Below are 27,693 nucleotides of genomic sequence, written 5' to 3'. Positions count from 1 at the left end.
ATGAAAGTAATATTCAGGCCATGGGACAAGTGCAGAGAAAAAAAAATAAGGTCAGGCCTTATTGATGTTGTGTAGTAGTATAAAGAAAAACCGTAAAACCTGGGGAATCTTGCATCTTCCCGTCCCGATCATCCTGCAGCCATGTCTTAGTAATGGCTACTATATCATAATCTCCATTTTGAATTTGTGCCTGCCGCTCATTTAATTTGCTCCTTATTCTCTGTGCATTCATATTTAAAACTCTCTTATTTAGGCCATAGACTGTAACCTCAGCAAAGATGCTTTATCCGTGTTCTGAGGAAGGGTCACTGGACCCGAAAAATTACCTTTAATTTCTTTCCACAGATGCTGCCAGACCTGCTAACCTATTCCAGCAATTTCTGCTTTTGTTTCTGATTTACAGCATCCACAGTTCTTTCAGTTTTTACTTTATTGACCTGTTTGTGATTTCTCTTTACTGTTTTAGACAATGTATTTCTTCCAGTTTTTTGGTGACCTGTTGTACCTGAATTGGGATTCCCGACTGTTCCTTTACTCTCTGTCATGTTGCTTGATTTTGAAACTGCTGACTTCCCCTGAGTCCTCTTTTCCCATTTACTGGTTTCAAGTCCTTGTGACCATCCTATTTAGCCTTGGCCTCAGATCGATTTAGGTGGAGCCCATCCTGATAGGACAGTTCCTCCCTGTCCCTGTACTAATGCCAGTGCCCATGAAGTGGAACTCCTCTTTCTTGCACCACCCCTTTAGCCATACTTTCACTTCCCTAGTTTTCTCATCTCTATGCCAGTTCGCCTGTGCCTTGGATAATAATCCGGAGAATACAAACCTTGAGTTCCTGCTCTTTCATTTTTAACCTAATTCCTGAAATTCCACAGACAGGGCCTCTTGCCTCTATTGTTAGTCTCAGCACAAACAGCACCAACTGGATCCTCCCCACCCACCCCAATAATTGGGGCGGCACAGTGGCTTAGTGGTTAGCACTGCTGCCTCCCAGCGCCAGGGACCTGGGTTCACTTCCAGCCTCGGATGACCATCTGTGTGGAGCTTGGACATTCTCCCCGTGTCAGAGTGGGTTTCTTCCGGGTGCTCCGGTTTCCTCCCACAGTCCAAAGATGCGCAGTTAACTGGATTGGCCATGCTAAATTGTCCCATAGTTTCCAGGAATGTGTAAGCTTGGTGGATTAGCCAGGGGAAATGCAGGGCTAAGGGATGGGGTGGGTCTGCGTGGGATGCTTTCTGGAGGGTTAGTGTGGACTTGATGGGCTGAATGGCCTGCTTCCACACCATAAGGATTCTGTTTTTAAAAAAAAATACTTTCAAGTCAATTCAAGATGTCCCTTACCTTGGCACCAGCCGGGATTCTCAGTCTTACTTGAAAAGTTCGAGAGATCATTTATATGTTATTGCTGAATTCATAATTTGTGTTCGTAGTCACAGCTGTTTTTGGGGGACTCATGTTTTTATATTACAGAATTGCATTGCATCTTAAAGGAAAGTGCCCTGCTGCTGTGTTGTCGCTGAATACTTCTTGCATCGCTGAAATAAAAAAGTACATTTTGTCAAAGCATTGCCTTGTGCGGAACCTGTCGGTGTGTTGAGTGGTGTATATGCTGGGTGTCCCAGAGATGGGCAGATTGTATCAAACAGCACACCCCTTTAGCCGTTTGCAGCAAATGAGATGCTAACCATCTCATTCTTGGCAAACTCACAACTGTATCCAATGTTAGGTGTGATTCTGCAATTGGGTAGCATTTACTAGATAATCCTGAGTCTGAAAAGTATTACAATGTGCAACCTGTGGAAGCTGTATACAGTATTAATACACAGGGCAGACAAAAACGACCTGTACACATACTGTGTCTGCTTCAACTCAGTAAAATGGGTGACATCTATTTGCTCCTCGGGATAACGCTTTGACCAGTCAGAGTCAGCCTGCCTCCATTAAAATTTAAATGGGCTTGGTGGTTGACTGTTGATCATTATTAACTGACACTTTGCCCATGATGATGCCTCTACCAATCAAAGTCCACTTGGCAACCAATAACACTCTCATACAGTATAAATATTTGTGTTCTCCTATTGTCCTGGCAAATGCAAAAAGAAAAGCTTCAACAAAATGTTTTTTAGCAGCATGCAAGATCTGTACTACCCAACAACCATTTGTATCATTGTTAGAGCTCGAGCAAGAATTACATTTGCTGCACAGATGGAGTGGGAGGGGGAGTTAGTGTTCAGCCACAGGGTGGTTGGGTTGGTTGGTGCGGGTGTCCCAGAGGTGTTCTCTGAAACGTTCCGCAAGTAGACCGCCTTTAACTCCCACTCCGCCAAGGACATACAGGTCCTTGGCCGCCTCCATCGCCAGACCATGGCAACACGGCGCCTGGAGGAAGAGCGCCTCATCTTCCGCCTAGGAACCCTCCAACCACAAGGGATGAATGCAGATTTCTCCAGCTTCCTCATTTCCCCTCGCCCCACCTTATCTCAGTCCCAGCCCTCAAACTCAGCACCACCTTCCTAACCTGCAATCTTCTTCCTGACCTCTCCGCCCCCACACCCTCTCCGGCCTATCACCCTCACCTTAACCTCCTTCCACCTATCGCATTTCCAACGCCCCTCCCCAAGTCCCTCCTCCCTACTTTTTATCTTAGCCTGCTTGGCACACCCTCCTCATTCCTGAAGAAGGGCTTATGCCCGAAATGTCTATTCTCCTGCTCCTTGGATGCTGCCTGACCTGCTGCGCTTTTCCAGCAACACATTTTTCAGCTCTGTTATGTATTTTGGTTTGGTCCTATTTCAAGCAATTATTAGCAAATTGAAAGGAGGTGACTTGAGACTTAGACGAGGTGAAGTCTACGTGTAAATTGTCACTTTGGTTTAGAAACATGACCAATGACTTAATTTGGATGATTCTTTTCCCAAAAAGTTATTGAATTCCATGTTTGAATGTTTTCAGGTATTGATTCTGAAGGACATGCTGCAAACTTTGTGGAGACTGAACAAATAGTACAATACAATGGTTATAAAGCATCATTTGTACAAGTAAGTGGCTTCGACCATGCACTGAGTATTTTAAAGGACAGAAAACTCTTGCATTTCATTTGTGTTTTAACATAGAAAATTATCTTGCTGCACTTGTGGGTTGGAAATGACAGATGAAAGCTGAGGCATGAATGTCTTAGTGAAAGAGATGAGTTTTGACAAAGCTTATGAAGAGGGAGGTGGACAAACAACGAGATTTAAAGCAAAAAATTCAAAGGGTATGATCTAGACTGTTCGCATGACAGCCGTCCAGAGTTGGGTGAAGAGAGTGGGCAATGCGTGAAAAGGCCAGCCATAAAACACCCAGAGGGGCCGAGTGTAGGGCTGACAGATGTTACAATGGTGGGGAGGGAGGGACACTACATATTAAAACTCCAAGGTGGGATGGACTAAAGACTAGGAACCAATATGGTTCAGCGTATGCCAGTGATGGATGTGGAAACAGGTGCGGAAACTAATTTATTCAGACAGCCTGGCTCTAAGAAAAAAAATCAAGACAATTTGAATGAAGAAAAGAAATATTGGTTACTGAGGAAAGCACTTGAATATAAAGAATGGGCAATATTGTTCAAAGTTATCATGGATAACATTAAAGTAGTAAAGAAATTGTGTTAATAGCTTATGAAAGTTAACATTTTTAGTAAATTGTTTTTTACTTTTAATAACCCAGTGTTTTACTATTATAAAAGAAGGTTGCTGAAAAAGGAAACATGAGTTCTTTTGTCTTGCAGTCATCAGGATAATTACAAGAATGCCAAATTTCAAAGGGAACAGCAATTTATAGTGCATGAGGAAAAAGCAAGCCAACTCTGGTCATGGCTCTACCATGGAGCTCTAAAAAGGATTCTTAACAATTGATGAATAAATTTCTCCTTGTTTTATCTTCTTTCAAGACACGAGGATCAATTCCTTTCTTCTGGTCACAGAGGCCGAACCTGAGATACAAACCAAAGCCCCAGATCAGTAAATCCATGAATCATGTGAGTGTATTTACACACATTTTCATGACAAGTTTCAGTAGGGTGCATATTGACCTGCAGTAAGGGAACTGTTCTGCTATGCTAACATACATTTTACAAGATTTGCCTTGCACCACTGCTCATTCTGAATATACTAAATGTAATTTTCCTTGGCAGAGTCTCCACTTGCCAATTTTGTCTCCACTGTATTAATTGCTTAGAAAAACATGAATTTATACAGCTAAACAGCATTGTTAAGCTATGCAAAAACCTGCCACAAAGCCATACTTTTTAAGATAATTTAGCATTGGATAAAGAGTAGAGTATAGTGTAATGGATAACGTTTTGTTCTCAGTGGCTTGGTGATAAAGCATCTCTGATTTTAATGCAACCAGGGTGTAAAGTAGTCAGATATGAAGTATTAAAATTAGGCTAAGTGATTTGCTTTTGCTCAGAAACTGGCATTTTCACTCCCTCCAGAATGTACCTGGGCAGCAAACTGTGCTCCAGATGGTAAGTGTAGAAATTTGAAAGAGGTTTTATTTGCTGTGTCATTCTGCTTGTCCTATCAGTAACTACTGCAACCGTAGAGACCAGTTTTAGCTCTTTAGTGCACTGCTTTGGTTTTTGCTGCTTTAGGCTGCTTCATTCTTGAGAAACTAGATTGTAAACATCTAAATTTTGATTTCAGATGGATGGCTTTCAAAGGCATTTTGATTCACAGCTTATCAGTTATGGGAAGCAAGTGATAATTAACTTGGTATGTTTTAATTTGCCTTGATACTAAACCTCTTTGAAAATAAAGCACACGTCTTTATATGTTTTAATATGTTTATGTTTAATATTACAATCTATATTTGTCAGGTTGATCAGAAGGGTCCTGAAAAATCCCTGGAGCAAGTTTTCTCCAAAATGACTTCAAGCTTGAGCAATGGGATGGTTAAGTATGTTTCAACGCTGCCACACGCTATCAACATTTCCTTTTTATTTATTTTGAAAATAGTTAGAAGTGACTTGGGCAACTGGAATTTCCTGCTGGCCAGCATTTATTGTACAGGAAAGAAAGTGAAGAACCAAATGTTGGTGCTGTCAGACTGACTGTTCCCAGGAAGAGAAAGGCAGACTTACATATATGTAGTCATTTCCACATCCCATTAGGGTTGCCTCAAAGCACTTTACAATTAGGAATGTAATGGTTTCCTCTGGATAAATATATGATGTGCTGACAGCAGTTAAATAGGTTTAACAGAACATTCATTTTCGATGATGGCTGTGAGAACTATTGACCGAAACACTTCCAGTTTCCCTTCACAGTGCTGTGTTCAAAGTTTGGCCATGAATAAACACTTCATCCTTTTATTTGTTGTCCCACGTGCAAAGTACCAACTTGATGGGTCACACTTCAGCAGTACCCCACCAGAGTGCCATCCTGAACTATCTTGCCAACCACAAAAGTTTGTTTAAATAAATAGGTTTCTCTCTTGGTGAGAAACTAACCCCAACTAACTTTCAAGGGAAGGCTTGAGAAAAGAGGGATCCCTATGATCCAATCTTTCTAAAATGCAGCCCCAGTATCTTCCGACCACACTAATTGGAAGACTAAAATCAGAAATGAAGTGGAGGAAAATTTGTAATAACCTAACACATGCCAGCTGATGTGGCTGTTTCATAAATGACTTGGGTCTCTGAGTCTTAACCATAGCTACATTTTCTGGAAACTGGTTAATTATTCATTACTCTGTGCATAAGAAAATGCTAATTGCAGTTGGTTTTAAATTTGGCCTTGGTGCCACTGATGGATCTGTGGCTGGCGTGGGATATTAGCATTGATGTCAATATTCCAGCCATGATCTAGACTGGCAGAGCAGGCCCAGGGAGCTGAAAGGGCTGTTGTTTCTATTTCTAACTCTGAATCTTTGCCCTCTCACTCTGGAGACTCAATTATTATTTCAGATTTAATTTATCCCATTAACTACTTCTGATGTGACACCTCTGCATGAAATCATTGCACCAAACATTATCTTTCAGCTTTGGCTGCTGCGTGCAACTTGGGATTATCCTGTTCCATTCCTCTACGCTACCTCTCACTGGCCCCTTTGGGTTGCAGTGATCACAAGTGTGTGCACTATTTTTACTGAGATTGACCAGGAGATTGGATGAGTTCATGACATCTTCTGGGGATTTGAATTAACTGATTTGACACTGTAATGCCTAGGGGTATTTCTACCTCACACTGTTTAGATATAGTGAGTGACAGCAAGTCAGCTAACATCCATGATTCCTCTTAACGATTCTCTCTGCAGGTTCTATCTAGCAGAAAGTGTTGTTCCTGTTTTTACTTACAATGCTGTGGAGCATTTGTTAGTATTAAACTTCACTTGCCACTCATCTCTACGAGAGACGGGCAATAGATGCTGGCCTGCCAGTGATGCTCAAATCCTATGAGTGAATAGTTTAAAACAAATTATCAGCTCAGGTGAAAACTTATGCCTTCTCCACTTTCTTTGAGATCCCAGGTGTAATTTGCAAACTTTACTCCCATTGATCCTGAAACTGTGAATCTAAACCAGCATCAGTTCAGGTTCCAGCACACGCTTCTGAGGAATTCTGTTTATAACCTTCCTTTCTTTTGACTGAGTACCAAGAAGTGAACTCCTTTTTTTTCTGAAATAAATTGCTGGAGAGCAGCACTGAGCTAGAAAAGGTCACATAGCTTTTGATATGTGGTGCAGAATTATTAGTTTGATCTTTCACCTGTTGAAGATTAGGAGATAGTGAGGGCTGCAGATGCTAGGGAGAGGCAGAGTAGACAAAATTTGGTGCTGGAAAAAGCACAGCAGGTCAGGCAGCACCCGAGGAACAGGAGAGTCAACATTTCAGGCAGGACCCTTCGTCAGATTGCCACGATTGATGAGATAGATGGAAAGCATTGTGTCCACCTACCATATCCTTTCTGGTTTGTTAAGTAAGTTCACCATTAATTCACCGAGACACCATTAATACTTTGGAATGTTTAGGTCAGCATATTTCTCTCTCTCAAACTTGCAATTTGCGCCCAGTGTTATGGTCGTAATGTTTCAGTTATTTTTTCTAATGTTCACTGATGGTTGCACTATCACTTTTGTAGATATTGTGCATTTGATTTCCATAAGGAATGCAGCCATATGAGATGGGACCGGCTCCAAATCCTTTTGGATTGTGTAGCAGACCAGCAGGATGAGAATGGGTCAGTACTTTTCCATGCTCTTTATTTGTAAAAATAACTCTTTAAAAAAGGTTGTCTTAATTACTTGTAAATATGACAGCTACTATGCTTTCATTATAAAGAAATGATGACTCTTTACAAAAGAGTTTTTTTTAAAGCAAGTCGTCACTTATTTCTTTGTTAATGACAGTTACTTCTTGGTGGATTCTGAAGGGAAGACGATCGCACAACAAGAAGGGGCTTTCCGGACCAACTGTATTGACTGTTTGGATCGAACAAACGTTGTACAAAGTTTGTTAGCTCGACGCTCTCTGCAGTCACAGCTTCAGGTTATAAGCACTTAAATCATTTAGTGGGAATTTAATGTTTAAGCACACTCCTTGGTCAGAGAAGCTGGCGTTGTTTCTCTTAATTCCCACAATGGACAGAGTTGGGGTCAGTATAAGAATATGACAACTGGGTGATATTAATCAGAAATTGTTGGAGAAACTCGACATGTCAGGCAGCAACTGTGGAGAGAAAACAGAGTTAATATTTCGAGTCTGTGGCCCTCCTTCAGTTCTGAAGAACTTAAATTTTGCTTTCTGTCCAGAGGTGCAGCCTGACATGCTAGTTTCTCCAGCAATTAGTGTTTTTGTTTCAGGTCTTCAGTGTGTTTTATTTAGGTGATCCAACATTCGCATTGGTGATGATGATTTCTTCCAAACCTCTGGGACCATTTTTGAGCAACCAAAGCAAATTGAAATAAGTTTTTTTTTAATTGCACATCTACTTCTAGTTTTCATTTGGATGAGAATCCTGGACATATTCGATAGTAACTTGCTTTGGGGTTGCCTTCGTTGTGTATCATTTGAAAACAGATTGTCAGGAAAATGGATGCCTGCTAACGCTTAATAAATTCACAACCTAATTAAGGAGGCTATCTCATTAAATTGTATGAATTTTTTTAAAGTTCCTATTGAACAGCTGGTTCTTGTATTGGCACTATTTCCATGGAGTTACTCCAGAGTATTGTTTTTCCACTTGTTCTATGTTTGAGCGAGAATTTCAGCAGCTGATGCGTTATAAGTCAGGGCTGCTTAGGAGGTGGTGCCAGTGGTGGTTTTGCAATTGATTTGGCTGCTGACATTGAATATTTCAGTCTTTGCATAAAAATGAGCTATTCAGTCAGGTACCAGGGACTGGAGCATTCTGTGTCAGTGGCGAATTCTGCCACAAAGCCAGTTTTTAGTGCTCCGTGCTAATTGCCCTTGAGAAAGTGGTGGTGAGCTACCTTTTGTAAACTGCCACACTCCATGTGGTGTCAGTGTAGCCACAATGCTATTAGGAATGGAGTTACAGGATTTTAACCCAACAAAAGTAAAGGAATGACCATAATGTTTCCAAGACAGGATGATAAGTATCTCGGAGGGGAACTTGAAGGTGGTAGTGTTCTCTTGTATGTGCTGCTGCAGTCCTTCTTGATGGCCGAGGTCGCAGGTTTGGATGGTCCTGTCAGTTTGCGCTTCCAGTATCATTTTATGGGATTGTGATCAACTATGATGATACCTCTAATTCTTTACTGTGCAAAATGGAGATCAACTGTGTTCTAATCCAAGCAGCTTCTTGTGAAGTCCAGGCAATAAATGCAGCATTAAAAACAGAAAATGCCGGAGAAACCCATTTGGCAACACCTTTAGATAGAGACGAAGAGTTGACATTTTGAGTCTAATATGACTCCTTTTCAGAGTAATCTTTAGACCCCCATTCATGGTTAAGAACCGCACTATTTAAAGTTTGTTGTTGAGAATATTTTAACAAGTACTTCATTTGAAAGCTGGAAGAATAAATCCAAAATGAGTCATAAATTTGATGTAACAATTACAAGGGTTTAAAACTTGAAGTATGAGCCAACCTATTACCAACACTACAATACATTATTAAACTCTCAGTTTTTTTTTGTTGGGTTTAGAGGCTGGGTGTTCTTCATGTTGGCCAAAGAATTGAAGAGCAAGCAGAGTTTGAAAAGATCTACAAAAATGGTGAGTTTTCGTTCAGTTTTGAAAGACTTTAGGATGGAGTCTTTTAATTTGGAAGATCAGGCTCCTCAGTCACTCAATGAGCATTTTTCACTGACTAACCAAAGCTTGTGCACCCAGGCAGTTTCTGGTTTGATCCCTGGTCTGTGTTGAACTGATCCGAACAGTAGAAAGGGTGCAATTGGGTCTTAATATCCTTCCCAGAGTTCTTTCTTCAGAGTGCTATCCATCACTCCCTGCTGGGCATGTATGTGCTTGGACTGTTGGCTGAGAGTGGAATGGCTGATAGCTGTGATGTTTGCATGCACTCTGCCAGAGACAATGCCAGTGATTCCCATGCAGACCCATTGGAGGATACCGGAGCAAATATTTAAAGTAACCTTATATCTGCATGACATCTGTGGTTTTGAGTAGGGAGAAAATGTTGGAGGAAAAGTTGCCTGAATAAGAAAATCTAACAACTGTTACTTTTGCTGAATACTTTGAAATTGTTACCTTTGCTGACTGAAGTACTACAGCTTAGCAATCATTTGATTTGTCCACAGCATGGGCAGATAATGCGAATGCGTGTGCCAAACAGTATGCTGGAACTGGAGCCTTAAAGACTGACTTTACAAGGTAATTATCTCAGAATGTTATTCTGCTGTGGATTATTCAAGCCTTGCATGTTTTGTTGCCAACAAGTTGTTATGCATGGGAAAGGGTAGCACAGAAAGACAGCTTGAATTGTGAGATATGGAAAACAAAAGCCATTGTGTGACTTTTGACACGAGTGGTTCCCCAAAGGTAATTGAATAATTGTCTGAAAACTGAAACTCTGCGGAGCTATAGGGCAAAAGAAAGAAGTGAAAGCAAGGAATGGGAATGAGTTTCTGGTGTAAAGTGTCACTAATGGATAATGGGCTGAATGATGTTCTCTTGTGCCATGACCATTGTCTGATTTTGTGTTTTGGTAGATTAAGGCAATAGTAACGTAATTGTGTTTTTACCACAATTTGTTCTGCTTAAACCATTGAGTTTTAAAAAAAAATCTGTAGTCTGAGTCATTTCAACTTTCATGTTTCATTTGAAAAGTGAATGTTTAAGGTGACATATTATTAAATCTATTTGTGGTAGGGAAGGAAAGATGACTCTCACATTTCATTGGTTGAATTAAACATGGAACCCAGATATAAGTAAAATTGAAACCAGAATTTCTAGATTTTTGTGGATCTAAGACCATGAAGCCAAATGCATCATAGCATTTACACTAAAGGAAAAACAGATTTTCAGCCTCACTGTTATCTGTCTGGTGTTAATGCTTCACAATTGTTATCCCACACTAATGACCTTTATCCATGCAACACATGTTCCTCTGCTCTCTTCCCTCACATATGCATCAAAACTCTCCCTTAATTGCAGCAGTGATGTTGCTTCAGGTAATCCACGTACTCGTGAGTCATACGTGCTCACCATTCGCTGAAACAAAACCCCCTGAATTAATACACCCCCTTCCTCTGGACTCTCCAATGTATGGAGCAAATAATATGGTTGTAGACATTTCTTTAAACTCTTCTGGAACTCTACTGCCAAAGTGCATTACACAGTAAATTTACAAGTACATAACATGGGACAATGAAATTGGAAATAATTTTGTTTTGCTGCTTTGCACAATTTGTGTCATTCTGTAAGAATTTTGACCCACTAAAAGGTAGGCTATTCAACCTGTCATGGCTATGCTGGCACTTTTCTAAGAACTATACAATTAATCCCATTCCCCCTCTCTTTTCCCAATCCTCAACAAATTTCTGATTATAAAATATTTAGATTAGGTTAGATTCCCCACAGTATAAAAACAGGCCCTTTGGCCCAACGAGTCCACACCGACCCTCTGAAGAGCAACCCACCCAGACCTATTCCCCTACCCTATATTTATCCCTGATTAATGCACCCAACACTATGGGCGATTTAACATGGCCAATTCACCTGACCTGCACATCTTTGGATTGTGGGAGGAAACCAGAGCAGCCGGAGGAAACCCACGCAGACTTGGGGAGAATGTGCAAAGTCCACACAGACAGGCGCCTGAGGCTGGAATTGAACCCAAGTCCCTGGCGCTGTGAGGCAGCAGTGCTAACCACTGAGCCACTGTGCTGCATATGTGATACATTTTTATCATCGCCTATGACATTGGCTTCTCTTACAGAAGATTGTGATTGTATTTTTATTTTTCTGGTGATAAAATTGGAACCTTTAATGTTTGTTATGGACCAGTGTTGAGATTGATGGATTTAGATAAATAAACCTGCAGCTGGAGAATTTTGCTCTTTTTGATCAAGTAACTTCTCGCTGATGTGAGCAAAGTGCCACCACCTTTTGCACACGTTCATTTCTTCCACTGATCCTTCAAAAGGGGAGACTTGATTTTCTCTTCTTCCACAGTTCCCTTCAACCTCTTGTCCATTCCATTGTCTGTTATTAAATCCACTTTGATCACCCTTTCAGGTCCTTTCACTTGCTCTGGATCAGAATCAAGCAGAGTCTTTCGCTCGCCACTGTCTGTTCCACATTCTACTTAAAACCAGTTGCTCCTTGTTTTACACCTATCAGAACTCTGTGCTTTTGGTCATTTCTATCAACCTGCTTTTAAGTTCCTCTGCTCAATGAAAACATTTGTTATTTGGACTTTGAGGCTCCTCCCTTTCTTTCTTTCTCTCACTCACTCGCTCGCTGAATAGATATAGAAGCAGTTAGGTAATTCAGCCCATCGAGTTACTCCACCATTTGATTGTTGCTGGCATGTTTTTCCACTCCATTCTCCTGCTTTCACCCTGCAACCTTTGATCTCCTCATTAATCCATCCCTGTCCTAAATGCACTCAATGACTTGGTCTCCATAGCCTTCTGTGGCAATGAGTCCCACAGATTCACCACCCTCTGGCTGAAGATATTCCCCCTAACCTCAGGTCTAAAGTGTCAACCCTTCACTCAGACTGTGTCCTCGGGTCCTAAGTTCTCCTGCTAGTGGAAACATCCTCTCACTTCTATTCTATCCAGGCCTCTCAGTATTCTGTGCATTTCAGTGCGATCCTCCTTCATCCTTCGAAACTCCATCCAGTACAAATCTAGAGTCAGTCTTCAACCTGTCAACATATGACAAGCCATTCATCCCGAGATGGATTATGTAAACCTCCTCTGGACCCCCTCCAACACCAACACATCTTTTCTTGGGTACTGCGCCCAAAACTGCAGACAATCTTCCAAGCATGGTCTGACCAGAGCCTTATACAGCCTCAGCAGTACATCTCTGCTCTTGTATTCTCTTCCTTTTGAAATGAATGCTGACATTGCATTTGCCTTCCGAACTGCCAACTGAACCAGCATGTTAACCTTAAGTTCCTCTGCTGTTTCTTTGTTCCCCATTACTATTTCTCCAGCCTTATTTTCTAGCAGTCCAATGTCCATCCTTGGCTGTCTCTTACCTTTTATATGTCTAAAAAAGCTCTTGAAATCTTTTATATTAGCTATCTTGCCCTCATATTTCTTCATCTCCCCCCTTACTGCTTTTTAGTTATCCCCTGATGGTTTTTACAGACTTAGCAATTCTCTGGCTTCACACTAATCTTCATTCACTTGCTGTCACACACTTTATCTTGTGCTCTCTTTCTTTCTAACACCTTTCCAAACACATGCAGTTCCTCACTCACATTCTGCTTCTCTCTCTCACTTATGTTTCCCCCTGACTCACACACTCACTCTCTTTCTCACTTCCAGTCATTCTGTTGTTTGAGCCAGGTTTGAAAATGGGTGCTCAAAGCTGAACAGCCACACGTTCAATGTTTCACTGGCTGGAGACTAGGTGCTGAAAGGTCTCTCTAATGTGGTACTTCATTGGTGGTTTCAGCAAATACCCCTAACCTACTGCAGGAAGTAAGGCAGGGACTCTGCTGTGAGTGCACATTCATTTCGAAAGATTGTTCACTGTCATTCTCTTCTGAGGCTCAAAATAAATATAAGGTGCTGTTAGGGGGAAGTAGCATTGTCAGAGAAATGCGAAAGGAACAGGTGACAGTGATGTATCAGATTTGAGAGCATTTTAGTGTCTGACGATGCTGTTCCTTTAACAAGGTTATTCTATCCTTGGTTTTTTATTCGAGAGGGTTCGTAAAGGCAGAAGTTCCGATCAGTCTAGATATATCTACTTGAAAAGGCTTTTAAGTTTTTTTTTGAAACACTTGTACAATGAAAAGTGAGTGGCCGATTTTTCCAGTTCAGGGTTTTTTTCTGGTTTGGTTTGGTTTTAGCAAGCAGTCTATTTGAAGCTGTTAGTCAGGTTTCAGCTGGGGACTTAGGAAACAGCTCCATGCTGATCCCCTCTCGCCTGTAAGAACCTGTGTTTGATTTTATCTTTTTTGCCAAGGGGGTGTTTATGGGGATGTTGCAGGAAATCGGAACAGCTCTTTGTTAAGTTGCATTTTTTGTGTCAGTTGGGTTTTCAAATAGTTATGTTATTATAAATTTGGCTTTCCTTTGTCCATGTGTAAATAAATTCTGTTTTATTCAAAACTGAGTGGTTTGACCAGCTGCTGTGATGAGAAAAGTTAGGATCTGGGCTATCTTAAACAGTTTTAAGGGGGTCTGGCCTGGTCCATAACACTGTGACACTGATTCACAAATTGGCCAAAGTTTCATTTGCCAGTAGATTTATACGTAGATGGACATGCCCACACGCTTTCTCACGTGTGCTCACATTTTTTTAAGGTCTGAGTGCAGAGTTTAAATTCCGCTTTGTTTCATGCATGAGGTTACATGTCTGTATATGACGACAGGAAGTGGCATTTAACTCTGGGAACTCAATCAGAGCTCAGCAATGCAGTGGACAGGCAGCATCCAATGATCAGTTGGGGCAACATGCGTATCATTATAGTCCAAATTAATAATTTTACGATGAGTGTAGCTGAGTTCATACCAGGAATGGATTGATCCAAACATTGTTTTTGTTTGGTTTATTGGTTTTCTTGACCCTGAAAATTGATAATTTTGATGTGGTGCTACAACTTGGAATGGCTGTCAAAGCCTGGGGTGGGAGAGTCCAGAACTAGAGGGCATACGTTTAGGGTGAGAGGGGAAAGATATAAAAGAGACCTAAGGGGCAGCTTTTTCATGCAGAGGGTGGTACGTGTATGGAATGAGCAGCCAGAGAAAGTAGTGGAGGCTGATACAATTGCAACATTTAAAAGACATCTGGATGGATAGGAAGGGTTTGGAGGGACATGGGCCGGGTGCTGGCAGGTGGGACTAGATTGGGTTGGGATATCTGGTCGGCATGGACGGGTTGGACCGAAGGCTCTGTTTCTGTGCTGTACATCTCTGACTCTATGACTCGATGCAAGATGTGTTGAAAGGAGCAAAATCAGAGATTGCTGCAAAACGTCAGCGGGTTCTGACGGGATTCTGAAGAAGGGTCACTGGATCCGAAACGATAACTCTGCTTTCTCTCCACAAATGCCATCAGACCTGCTGAATTTTTCCAACTGTTTCTGATCTGGCTTTTGATTTCCAGCATCCGCTGTTCTTTGCTTTTGACAAAGTGGATACTGAGTATGGATAGTGACAGAGCCTCCATATATGGTAAACTTTGCCAGTTCTTTACTGCAGAACAGGTACTTTCTGAAGAGAAATGTTAACACTTGTCAGCAGTGTCCAGACAGCATACTGACTTGGAGCTAGCTCCATCACTATTGCTGGGTCAAAAACTGGAACCTCACTCCTTAACCAGCACTGTGGGTGCACTTTAACCACAAGGTCTACTACAGTTCAAGACAATGGCCCACCACCAACTTGTCAAGAGAAATTCGTGATGGGTAACAAACTTTGGCCCAGCCAGTGATGCTTCATCCAGAAAATAATTTCATGAAAAGCTTAATTATACTCCATGGATCAGGTATTGCAATCAGTGAGCTGCAAAGTGAAATTGCTTGCTGTTCATCACATTAGCATTGAGAAGATGAGTAATTAGATGGGAAATGAAATCCAGTCCTGCAGTGGGTTACCTAGAAGGAACCAAGAGCTGTCTTGTCACACGTTGGCATGTGACTAAGCATGCAACAGCTAACATGTAACAGATTCCCCTGTTCAAGAAGGGGAGTAGAGACAGCCCTGGTAATTATAGTCCAGTGAGCCTTTCTTCAGTTTTGGTAAAGTGTCGGAAAAGGTTATAAGAGATACGATTTATAATCATCTAGAAAAGAATAATTTGATGAGGAATAGTCAGCACGATTTTGTGAAGGGTAGGTCGTGCCTCACAAACCTTATTGAGTTCTTTGATAAGGTGGCCAAACAGGTAGATAAGAATAAACCGGTTGATGTGGTGTATATGGATTTCAGCAAGGCATTTGATAAGGTTCCCCACAGTATTGCACAAAATGCGGAGGAATGGGTTTGTGGGAGATGTAGCAGTTTGGATCAGTAATTGGCTTGCTGAAAGAAGACAGAGGGTGGTGGTTGATGGGAAATGTTCATCCTGGGGCTCAATTAACAGTGGTGTACTGCAAGGGTCAGTGTTGGGTCCACTGCTGTTTGTCATTTTTATAAACTACCTGGATGAGGGCGTAGAAAGGTGGGTTAGTAAATTTGCAGATGACACTAAGGTTGGTGGAGTTGTGGATAGTGACGAAGGATGTTGTAGGTTACAGAGAGACATAGATAAGCTGCAGAGCTGGGCTGAGAGGTAGCAAATGGAGTTTAATGTGGACAAGTGTGAGGTGATTCACTTTAGTCGGAGTACCCGGAATGCAAAGTACTGGGCTAATGGTAAGATTCTTGGTAGTGTAGATGAGCAGAGAGATCTCTGTGTCCATGTACGCAGATCCTTGAAAGTTGCCATCCAGGTTGACAGGGTTGTTAAGAAGGCATACAGTGTTTTTTCTTTTATTAATAGAGGGATCGAGTTCCGGAACCATGAGGTTATGCTGCAGCTGTACAAAACTCTAGTGCGGCCGCACTTGGAGTATTGTGTACAGTTCTGGTCACCGCATGATAAGAAGGAAGCTTTGGAAAGGGTGCAGAGGCGATTTACTAGGATGTTGCCTGGTATAGAGGGAAGATCTTACGAGGAAAGGCTGAAGGACTTGAGGCTGTTTTCGTTGGAGAGAAGAATGTTGAGAGGTGACTTACTAGAGACATACAAGGTTAAATAGGGTGGACAGGGAGAGCCTTTTTCCAAGAATGGTGATGGTGAGCAGTAGGGGGCATAGCTTTAAATTGAGGGGTGATAGATATAGGACAGATGTCAGAGGTAGTTTCTTTACTCAGCGAGTAGTAAGGGTATGGAATGCTTTGCCTGCAACGGTAGTAGATTCGCCAACTTTAAGTACATTTAAGTCGTTATTGGACAAGCATATGGACGTACATGGAATAGTGTAGAATAGATGGGCTTCAGATTGGTATGACAGGTCGGTGCAATATCGAGGGCCGAAGGGCCTGTACTGTGCTGTAATGTTTTACGTTCTATGTTGACAGCGGGGACATGTAGAGATAGTGATATTACCCAGATTAGTTGTAAATGAAGAGAACTAGGCAAAGGAATATTGCCTGCAGATTTTAACAGCTCACTGCTGCCAATTCGTTGCCTGTTTGCTTTTTTAGTTTAATATTAACTTACACTGAGCTGATAATCTGGCAATTTTGGACTTAAGTATTCGCCATTTCCTTTTCTTCAGAACTGGAAAGAGAACCAAATGGGGCCTTGTGATGGATGGATGGAACTCGATGTTAAGATACTACAAGAATAACTTTTCCGATGGATTTAGACAGGTACCCCGATCTATCAATTTCTTTCCACCTTCACCAGCAACAGCAGTGTGTTGACTTCTTAAGTCGATTACTCATGTTTTTTTGTTGTTTGAATAATTCTTTCAGAATGTTTTAAAATCTATCAAGAGTAACCTAAGAAAGTTAGGGCTTGCGCAGTGTTCCAGCAACAACAAATACTTGCATTTACCTAACCCTTTGTGATTAAAATATGGCTGATTTGCTACCAACAGATCAGCGAATAGAAAACTTTTAAGGCTGGCTTTGAGGTGGTGGCGTGAAAGAACTTGAGTAATTTTAGATTTATTTTATTTGTTCGTGGAATATTGGCCAGCATTTATTGCCCATCCCTAATTACCCAGAGGACAGTTAAGAGTCAATCACAAGGAGGGCATGTTTCCTTCCGTAAAGAACATTCGTGAAACAGATGAGTATTTTTTAATGACAGTTGACACTAATGACATATTTTATTAAATTCAATCTCCCCATCTGCCATCGTGGGATTCGAACCTATGCCCCTGAGATGTTACCCTGGGATTCTGGATTGCTAGTCAAAAAATGTGGCGCTGGAAAAAGCACAGCAGGTCAGGCAGCATCTGAGGAGCAAGGGAGTTGAACATTTCAGGCAACTTCATCGGGAATCTCCGGCTCCTCGGACGCTGCCTGACCTTCTGTGCTTTCCCAGCACCACACTTTTTGACTCTGACTCTCCAGCATCTGCTCCTGAATTGCTGGCTAGTGACAGTGCCACTGTGCTGCCACTACCCATATGCAATCGGCTCGGGCTAATTTTCAAAATAGAAGTAGTGTGATCTTTTAAAGAATCCTGAGGTGATATTTACACATGCTAATATGCAAATTAGACATGTGTGCAAAGTATCTAAACTCAGTGAGATTGACAATATTACTGATGTGTTATGTCTCATGTTGAGGATGTAAGTATACCTTTAAGAGACACGTTAATGATGTCATCACCATATCCTAGTGTGTGACCGGAGGATCTAAAGTTCTCAGATACCATCTTACTGGAGCTCACTAGAAATGTGTCACACTGGTATAACTATGCTGTTCTGTAACCTTGTAACTACCAACAATCCAGACACGTGTGTTTAATAGACACCTATAATAAATGTCTGTTGTACCTTTCAATACCACTTTATACAGACCCAATTTCTTAAGTTAAGGACTGGTTGGGCTGAAGGGCCAGTTTCCACACTGTATGGAATCTAATCTTTATCTTGTGAGGAATTACATGAGCATTGCTACATATGGTAAAAGACCCTGCTGAATGCCAAACCCATATCAATTACCTTGAACAAAAGAATAAAATATTTCATTAATACCAAGGTGAATTTCTCTTGTACACGTCATTTTGTAGCTTAAAACAGTTGTGTACCGATATCAAGTGTAGCACTCAGAAACAGTTTAATAAGCTGAAAAAGAATATCTTTCTTCATCTTTCTAATTCTTTCAAGAAAAGGGGGAAAAATAATCTTTGGAGAAAGGGGAACAGGGTCACGTTCTGATCCACTAAGTGCTTTAACCCCCGTTTCTGCCTTAACCCCCTCCCCCTCAGTGTCCCATGTTACCCTGTTGCAGCTTGCTTTCTGATGACCTGGCCTTTATTCTTCCACCTGTTTGCATTGTATATTGCTGAAACTGTCACTCATACCAACATTTCCATCTCTTCAGACCTTCCTTGTGTTCTATGTGGTTAATTCTATCCATGGCCTAAGACTGATCCCAAATCTAAAAATTCCCACTTGCTCTAGGTAAGGACACAAATCTGGCCAGATGATCCTTTTTCTTCCAGTACCTCATTCCTCCCTCACCCTCACCTCTCTCCTTATACATTTCAACAATTAAAATTCAGGGGTATCTTACTTATTATTGATAGCTCCAATCTAAATGATTCTACTTTCTATTTCATGCCCTATCAATACTTCTGATTGTAAATTGAAGGCTCAGGTGTTAGTGAAAAATTCTCCAAGAACTTCAATTTAACTTTCATATCATGTATTATTTAATTCCTTGAGAACTCTTATTTCCCCTCACACTCCAACTTGTTCCAATACTTGAATGCTGACCCATTTTCTTGGGAGCTGTCTGTGCTGTTGGCCAGGATATTAAAACTGGCTGTTGCCTGGATAATTTTTCTACTCACTTCTAACCTTCAAACTTGCCACAGTTTCAGTCTTCCTTGTAACAAAAACAGAAATTGCTGGTGAAACTCAGAATTGGCAGCATCTGTGGGAAGAAATCAGGGTTAATTATTCAAGTCCAGCGACTCTTCATCCGAATTGTTGCAAGCTGCAAATGTGACTGTCTTATCTGAGTCGTGAAATTATGGGTTATTAATTCCAGTCCAGGATGTAAACACAATCTCGCCTGACACCCTGGTGCATCACTGAGGGAGTGTGCTGCATTGTCAGAGCATACTGTAGTGTACATTGTTGCAATAGTTTGAAATTTGGCATTCTTACATTGGTCCTGATGAGTACAAGGTGAAAAGTTTCAGCGTTATTCAAGTTCTGTATGAACAAGCAACTGTTTCAGTTAGTTAATGTCTTCTGTGTATTTATTGTTGCTGCAGGATTCAATTGACCTGTTCCTTGGAAACTATGTTGTGGATGAGACTGACTCTTTAGCCTTTTTACATGATCAGAAAGAGTGGAGGTTCCTAGCGGTGAGTTTGATGACGACCATTAATTTTAATAAACCATTTCTTATTGAGCAGGATGTTGCTCATAATTTGAGTCGGTTTAACATTATCACACAAGCAGGATAAAATTGACATTTCCTCTCTCTTGTGTTAGCTTCCTCTGGCCTCAAAATGCCCTTGATCTCAATTGTTGCAGTGTTCAATGATTGTAGACAGTATTTGTCAGTGCAGCTGAATAATCTTAAACTGCACAGCGATGACGGTTCGTTAATTATTACTGTTATGTTGAAAGGCAATCCTAAAAGGACCATAAGAAATAGGAGCAGGAGTAGACCAATCAGCCCCTCAGACCTGCTCCACCATGCAATAGGAACATGGCTGATCCAAGATTCTTTGCATCTACTTTCCTACCCTTTTTCCGTAACCCTTGATTTCCCCCACGAATCGAGAATCTATCTCAGCCTTAAAGATACTCAAGGGCTCTGCCCCCACAGCTCTCTGTGGCAAGGAGTTCTAAAAGCTCTCAACCTTCTGAGAGGCAAAAATCCTCCACACCTCAGTTTTAAATTAGTGGCCCTTTATCCTGAGACTGTGTCCTCTGCTCCTGGACTCTTCCATGAGGGATACATCCTCTCAGCGTGTACCTTGTCCAGCCCGTTACGAATTCAGTAGGTTTCAATTGGATCACCTCTCATTCTGTGTGGAACGGATTTAAGCAGTTGCCCGGTAGGAATGGTAATCAGGAGCCAAGCCTCGCAGTGAAGAGGCAATAGCACACAAAATCATGCTCCAATTTTGATAGGAAAGCCTCAGTAAGTCTTACATTCATAAAACGTGTGTTGTTTGAACATTGATCTGAAAAAAAACTGTTCTGGAATGCTTATCATTTCCAAGTATCAAAAAGGAAGATGGGTATTGTTTACTCTGGTAAATGTTATTTTTCTTCTTTTGTAGTTGCCTATAATCATGGTTGTGGCTTTCTCAATGTGCATCATCTGCTTGCTTATGGCAGGTAAGTTTAAAAAAAACTTAGTCGTTAACTTGAATGCTATTCTTTCCTGTATTTTGGGATTTTTTTTGTCCATTGAATATGAACTTTTCCAGCAAGGTTAATAAGTTATTGCCCACCCTGGGAAGGTGGGGGGGCCAACTTACATCCACTAGAGTGGGCAGATGGGACCTATGTCAAGCAGCACCTCATCCAAAAGCGCACTGCCTCCAGCAGTGTATGTCTTCCTCAGTACATTAATGGAATGTCAGTCTAGATGCTTGTTCTCAATTCCAGGAATAGATTTGTGTAGATTGTTGACGTAATCTTCTCTCAGAGCAGGGGACGTGTTTAAATGTTGTTGAACATGTCTCCTGGTTCTTGGACTTAAATTTTTTCTGCTGTCATTCAGTCATAACATTTTATTTAATTTGTTTGAGTGATGTAGGCATTGCTGGTTGGGCCAGCATGCACTGCTCATCCCGGATTGCCCTGGAGCTTGTCCTGCTGAGCTGCTTTCTTTAATAGCTGCACTCCGGGTTTGTAGGGACACCAACGGTGCTGTTAGAGACGATGTTTCCTAATCCACCTGTTCTAGGATATTATTACACACCTCTGGAGCAGGTGGGACTTCGAATCCTACAACACAGATCCTTTGGTCCAACTCGTCCTTACTGACCAGACATCCCAGTCTGATCCAGTGTCATTTGCCAGCATTTACCCCATGTCCCTCTAAACCCTTGCTATTCATATACCCATCCAGATGCCTTTAAAATGTGGTAATTATACCAAGCTCAACCACTTCATCTGGCAGCTCATTCTATACACACCCAACCCTCGTGTGAAAAAATTGTCCCTCAGGTCCTTTTTAAATCTTTCCTCTCTCACCTTAAACCTATGCCCTATAAGATTAGACTCCCCCAGCCCAGGAAAAACACCTTGGCTATTTACCCTACCCATCCCCCTCATTATTTTATAAACCTCTATAAGACCACCCCTCAGCCTCAACTGCTCCAGGGAAAGCCCCAGCCTGTTCAGCCTCTCCGTATAATTCAAACCTCCAACCCTGGCAACATCCTTGTAAATCTTTTCTTCATCCTCTCTAGCTTTACAACATTCTTCCTATAGAAAGGTGACCAGAATCATTCACAGTATTCTAAAAGTCACCTCGGCAGTGTCCTGTACAGCTGCAACATGATGCCCAACCCCCTCTACTCAATGTTCTGACCAATGAAAGCAAGCGTGCAAAATGCATTCTTCACCACCCTGTCTACCTGCAACTCCACCCCGAGGTCTGTCTTGGCAATGCTCCCCAGGGCCCTACTATTAAATGTATAAGACCTATCCTGGCTTGCCTTACCAAAATGCAACACCTCACGTTTATCTAAATTAAAGTCCCATCTGCCACTCATTGGCCCATCTGATCAAGGTCCCGTTGTACTCGAATCCTGGTCTCCTGCCTGAGAGGCCACACAAACCCTTTTAGTGGGAGGGTAGTGGTGGGAGTTTCAGGATAAATTAGGTAACACCTGTGCCTTTTGCAAGTCAGAAATAAAATGTCATTGAGTTTTATGGGGAAGGAACAAACGAAACACTTGAAAAGGGTGAAAGATTAATTGCCTCCTCAGTTCCAGGTTTATTGATGATTCGGCCTGTTTGCTTTGACAAGATGGATATGTGCTGTTCTCAATAAGGGAAGGAAGCTGGGTGCAGCATACCGGGACTGCAATGTGATGACATGAATATTTTCAGGTTTCCTCAGATTCATTGTTAATGAAGGAGGCCATTGTTGGAGCTGTAGTTAATCACATTTGATTAGGCTCAGCCATTCGGTTGTAAATCTGTTAATCAATAAGTAGACCCTTGAGTTTTGGCTGCTCGTAATTCAAATCTGTTGCAACCCTTCAAATGGCAGCACCCCAGGCAGAGAAGTTGCCAGGTCCAGATGGGATGTATCTTGGATTTGCTGAGAGGGGTAAGGGAACAAATTGTGAAGCTGTTGACAGGAATTGTCCGGGATGTTCTGAACATAGAATTAGTTGCCGGGGACTGGAGGATTGCAAATGTGACACTGTTGTTTAAGAAAGGGGCAAAGATAGCTCAGGAATTTTTGAGTTTTGAGAAGATTTGTAGTTCAGGTTGAGTTTCTGGATGTAGGTTTGCTCGTTGAGCTGAGAAGTTCATTTCCAGACGTTTCGTCGCCCTACGAGGTAACATCTTCAGTAGGCCTCAGGCGAAGCAGTATACATGATTCCTGCTTTCTATTCATAGCATTGTAGTAGCTCACAAACCCATCAAGACACTAAAACAGCAGCTAATGAACTTGAAAGACCCTGTACAGGCAACAAGCAAAACTAATGTCATTTACAAAATACTGTGCAAGAAATGTGACAAACGGGCAGAAAACTAACCACCAGGGTACATGAACAGCAGCTAGCCACAAAACGACATGACTCCCTCTCACTAGTATCCTTACATACAAATAAGGAAGGACACCAGTTCAACTGGGACAACACATCCATCTTAGGACAAGCCAAACAGAGACATGCACGAGAATTCCTAGAAGCACGGCATTCCAACCGGAACTCTATCAACAAACACACAGAGTTAGACCCCATCTGCCACCCCTGAGAAAAAGAACAGGACATGACATCACAGCAGGAAATATCACCAACCCAAGCATATGAATAGAAAGCCGGAATTATGTACACTGCTTTGCCTGAGGCCCACTGAAGACGTTACCTTGTAGGGTAACGAAACGTCTGGAAATGAACCTCCCAGCTCAGCGAGCAAACCTACATCCATTGCTCAGGAATTTATAGACTGGTCAGCTTGACATCAGTAGTGGAGGGAAAACTGATGGTTGTAATATGGAATATGGTAAATATACCCTTAGAGAAAAATAATTTAAACGAGACAGTCAATATGCCTTTGTCAAGGGTAGGTCATGTCTGACAAATTTAAATGAATGTTTTGAGGTGTCACAGGCAGTAGGTGAGGGTAGTGCTGTGGACGGTGTAGATTTGGACTTGCAGGAAGTATTTGATATGCTGTCACATAGGTTGGTTAGCAACCTAGAAATATTTGGGATTGATGGATCCGTGACAGCAATGATTAGAAATTAACTAAAAGGCAGGAGACAGAGGGTATTTCTCAGATTGGAGTTGAGTTGAAAGTGGTGTTCTCCAAAGATTACTGTTGGGATCCTTGCTTTTTGTGATTTACATGAACAGTTTGCAGGTGAGTGTTGAGTAAGCTAGGGAGAATAGTGAATTGTGAGGATGACACTGAGAAACTTTAGAGGAACATTAAAATTTTGACCAAATGTGCAGACACTGGCAGATGAATTTCAATGCAGAGAAACGTGAGGTAATGCGCTTTGGTAGAAGAAACTCAGAGAGACAAAACAAGCCTCAATGATCTAACGCTGAGGGGAATACAGGAACAGAGAGACCTTGGGGTTAATGTGCATAATTCTCTGAGGGTGCTCAGGCAAGTTGAAATAGTTGTTTAAAAGGCTTCTGGGATCCTTGGGTTTACAGATATTATTCTCTGTCTGTACAGTAGAATCAGAGAATACCTACAGTATGGAAACAGGCCATTCAGCCCAACAAGTGCACATCAACCCTCTGAAGAGTATCCCACCCAGACCCATTCCCCGACCCTATTACTCTACATTTACCCCTAACTAATTCACCTAACCTATATATCCCTGAACACTATGGACAATTTACATGACCAATTCATCTAAGATTGTGGGATGAAACCGGATCACCCAGAGGAAACCCACGCAGATACTGGGAGAATATGTAAACTCCACACAGGCAGACACCCAAGGCTAGAATCGAAACCAGGTCCCTGGCAGCAGGTGCTAACCACTGAGCCACCGTGCCACCCCAAGCAAGGAAGTGATGCTACACCTGTACAAATCACTCATCAGGCTACATTTGGATTATTGTTTTCTGGGCACCTTAGCAAAGGAAGGGTGTTAAAGCCCTGGAGAGAGTGCAAAGGAGATTTGCGAGAATGTTACCTGGAATGAGAGAAGATAAGATTAGAGAAATTGAGCTAATTCTCTTGGGAGTAGAGAATTCCAAGAGGTGACCTTATTGAGGTGTTCAAAACTATGAACAACCTTGACAGGGTGAAGCAGGATATTCCATTTCCACTGGTTGGTATGTCAGTAACTAGGGGTAACTATTTCAAGATGGCCAGTGAGAGAGCGAGGAGTGAGATAAGGAGACATTTCTTTGCTGAAGACTTTTAGGATTTGGAATGCGCTACCTGGGGGAGTGGTGGAGGCAGATTCCATCGGAGGTTTCAAAAGCGAGCTGGATATATATTTGAAAGTGATTAATTTAGAGGGCTGCAGAGATAGGGTTGGAGAATGGGACCAATTGGTAACTGTTTTGGGAGCCGGTGCAGACACAGTGGGTGAGTGGCCTCCTTCTGTACTGTGAATTCTATGATGACCGTCCTTCAATAGTTTGAACTTTTCTCTGGCTGTGATGTTAGGTGACACTTGGACAGAGACCTTGGCCTATGTGCTGTTCTGGGGGAGCGCAAGTTTTGGGACTGCTGCCATCATTCTCTTCAACGGCAAGGAGTTTGTCGATGCACCGAAGCTGGTTCAGAAAGAAAAGATGGACTGAATTTGTACATGTGGAAAGCAGCTTGGCAACCAAGATTCTGTGCAAATGTGGAGGATCTTCTGACCTGCTTTTCACATCCAGATGCTGTGGTGTTTTCTTTTTAAAACGATCGATTTCTAACTTTGGAGCTAATGGTTGTGATCTCCAGCTGGCGTTGGATCACTCAGTCTCAGCTATTACAAACATTTCTCTTCCTTGATAACTCTGGACGATTTTTGGAACAACACTAGTGAAATAAAAAGGGTTAGAAACATTTCCTGCTCATGTGATCTTCCTATTTGATGACCAATAACAAATGTACAAATAAACCCGGGGGGGCGGGGGTGGGGGGCTTTTCACACAGGATAACGGTTCAAAGCCAGCAAGCCTGTTATTATTCCAGTCAGCTCATCTCTGTTTGTGTGTGTGTGTGTGTGTGTATATATAATATATATAGGTATCATGAAATAGTGACAGAGCGGTAACATTTGTGTGGAATGAGTTATTGTTTCTAGAAGCTGTTGAGTTAAAAGTTTTGTAGAACAGTTTGGAAATCAACCTGCCATGTGCCCTCAGTTCTTTCAGTCCAGCATTTAAATCTGAAACTGCTTTCACGCCTGTCTGCAACATAATGGGTAAAGGGGCCTTGATTTACATGCAAAACTGTACAGTGAGTTTTAGATAAACCTGGAATTTGTATTATGTTACAGAATCAACTGTATATTTGTTTCTCCTGAGTTGTGTATTATTTTCATTTAATGACAGTATAATTATATAATTGAAGTCCTGCTTTTTTGCCTAAGTTTGATATTTGCTTGTGCAGCCCTTCCATTTGAAGTATTATATTTGAGCATTATCAAGCTGTCACAATACTCAATGGACTTGTTTCTCACTTTTGTTGCTTTTGGGAAACAATGCACTCAGATTCACCTTATATTCACCCCCCAAAACAGTGCCTCGTTTATCCATTCATATTTTTTAATACCTTGAAAATCCACTTTCAATTGTTTATATGATGATGAATGCTATTGTCTTTTCCATTATTAGTAATGTAAAAAGTGGGTTTAAAACTAGAACAGAGCAATGAATTTGCAAAATGCCTTTAAATTGTCGTGCAATCACTGATTATAGAGGGCAATTCAATCAGTGTATTTTGCAAATTGAGAACAAGAATTGTCTTTCAGAATTGAAACTATAGGATCTGTCGGAAGACATTAGGTCAAGTACATAGGGAACTGGGCTGGGAGCAACTTCTATTTATACAAGTAAACTCTTATCAGTTTTCCAACTATTTCCATTCCATTGCCCTACTCTATTATGTTCCTTTTCTTTGGAGTAATAAATAAAGTGGTATACAAATAAAGATGTTTTTATTGTTTTTATTTTGTTCACAACATAAACTTTAACTCATTGTGCTGTACAGTGAAGAGACTTGGTGTCATGTTCATTTGGGAGAAAGTGAGGACTGCAAATGCTGGAAATCAGAGTTGAGAGTGATTAGATTAGATTAGATTACAGTGTGGAAACAGGCCCTTCGGCCCAACAAGTCCACACCGACCCGCCGAAGCGAAACCCACCCATACCCCTACATTTACCCCTTACCTAACACTACGGGCAATTTAGTATGGCCAATTCACCTAACCTGCACATCTTTGGACTGTGGGAGGAAACCGGAGCACCCGGAGGAAACCCACGCAGACACGGGGAGAACGTGCAAACTCCACACAGTCAGTCGCCTGAGTCGGGAATTGAACCCGGGTCTCTGGCGCTGCGAGGCAGCAGTGCTAACCACTGTGCCACCGTGCCGCCCAGTGTGGTGCTGGAAAAGCACAGCCAGTCAGGCAGCCTCCAAGGAGCAGGCAAATTGACGTTTTGAGCATAAGCGCTTCACCAGGAATCTTATTTGCAGTTCTTATTTTCAAATCTTTTGTTCTATATCCTGTATATTTTTAAAATCCTAATAATTTCAGAAGAGCCAGCTAAGGACAGAAAATGCTGTTTTGCCAGCATCTGACAGGACACCAATAGTCATCACATTTTGAGTTGAAGAGCCTTGGTCAGAAATTTTGATCCATCCAATTGAAACAATATTAACTATGTTTTAAAAAACAGAAATTTGGAGGAATTCAGCAGCATCTGTGGAGAGAGAAAAATAGTTAACACTTCTGTTTTTCTCATTTACCTTTCAGTCCTTACTGCAGGTGCTGGAAATCGGAAATATTTTATTTGTGTTGCAGCAGCTCTGCAGAATCTGCCAACTGAACTCTAACTCTGCTGGCTCAGCAACCTTCTAAATACCTGTACGAACCACTCTCACTTGAAGCAGTGTATAACTTCTGTAATGAGCTACACTTCATTTTCCTGATCTGCACTGCGGCAGTTGCTGTGGTGATGTACATTT

At 41.6% G+C, this 27,693-nt stretch overlaps 1 protein-coding gene across 2 annotated transcripts in view; it reads left to right on the top strand.

Moving 5' to 3' along the window:
* Positions 1-26,655, top strand: part of LOC122564534 (phosphatidylinositol-3-phosphatase SAC1-like) — a 65,302-nt gene extending 38,647 nt beyond the window's left edge. The window contains exons 9-21 of one of the 2 annotated variants that reach the window (XM_043719585.2): positions 2,954-3,039; positions 3,933-4,019; positions 4,479-4,511; positions 4,690-4,758; positions 4,863-4,942; positions 7,126-7,224; positions 7,394-7,532; positions 9,155-9,224; positions 9,767-9,839; positions 16,921-17,014; positions 19,605-19,697; positions 20,628-20,685; positions 25,177-26,655. In XM_043719585.2, coding sequence (XP_043575520.1) covers positions 2,954-3,039; positions 3,933-4,019; positions 4,479-4,511; positions 4,690-4,758; positions 4,863-4,942; positions 7,126-7,224; positions 7,394-7,532; positions 9,155-9,224; positions 9,767-9,839; positions 16,921-17,014; positions 19,605-19,697; positions 20,628-20,685; positions 25,177-25,313 — 1,118 coding nt within the window. In that variant the 3' untranslated portion in view covers positions 25,314-26,655. The remainder of the gene's footprint in view (positions 1-2,953; positions 3,040-3,932; positions 4,020-4,478; positions 4,512-4,689; positions 4,759-4,862; positions 4,943-7,125; positions 7,225-7,393; positions 7,533-9,154; positions 9,225-9,766; positions 9,840-16,920; positions 17,015-19,604; positions 19,698-20,627; positions 20,686-25,176) is intronic. The other variant, XM_043719586.2, reaches the window with a different exon arrangement.
* Positions 26,656-27,693: the final 1,038 nt, after the last annotated feature.

Source organism: Chiloscyllium plagiosum, unplaced genomic scaffold (genome assembly GCF_037043375.1).
Source record: "Chiloscyllium plagiosum isolate Xiang-an unplaced genomic scaffold, Cpla_swu_hap1 HiC_scaffold_34, whole genome shotgun sequence".
In the NCBI taxonomy this organism is placed as follows: domain Eukaryota; kingdom Metazoa; phylum Chordata; class Chondrichthyes; order Orectolobiformes; family Hemiscylliidae; genus Chiloscyllium; species Chiloscyllium plagiosum.
This window is presented reverse-complemented; position numbering and strand designations above follow the sequence as displayed.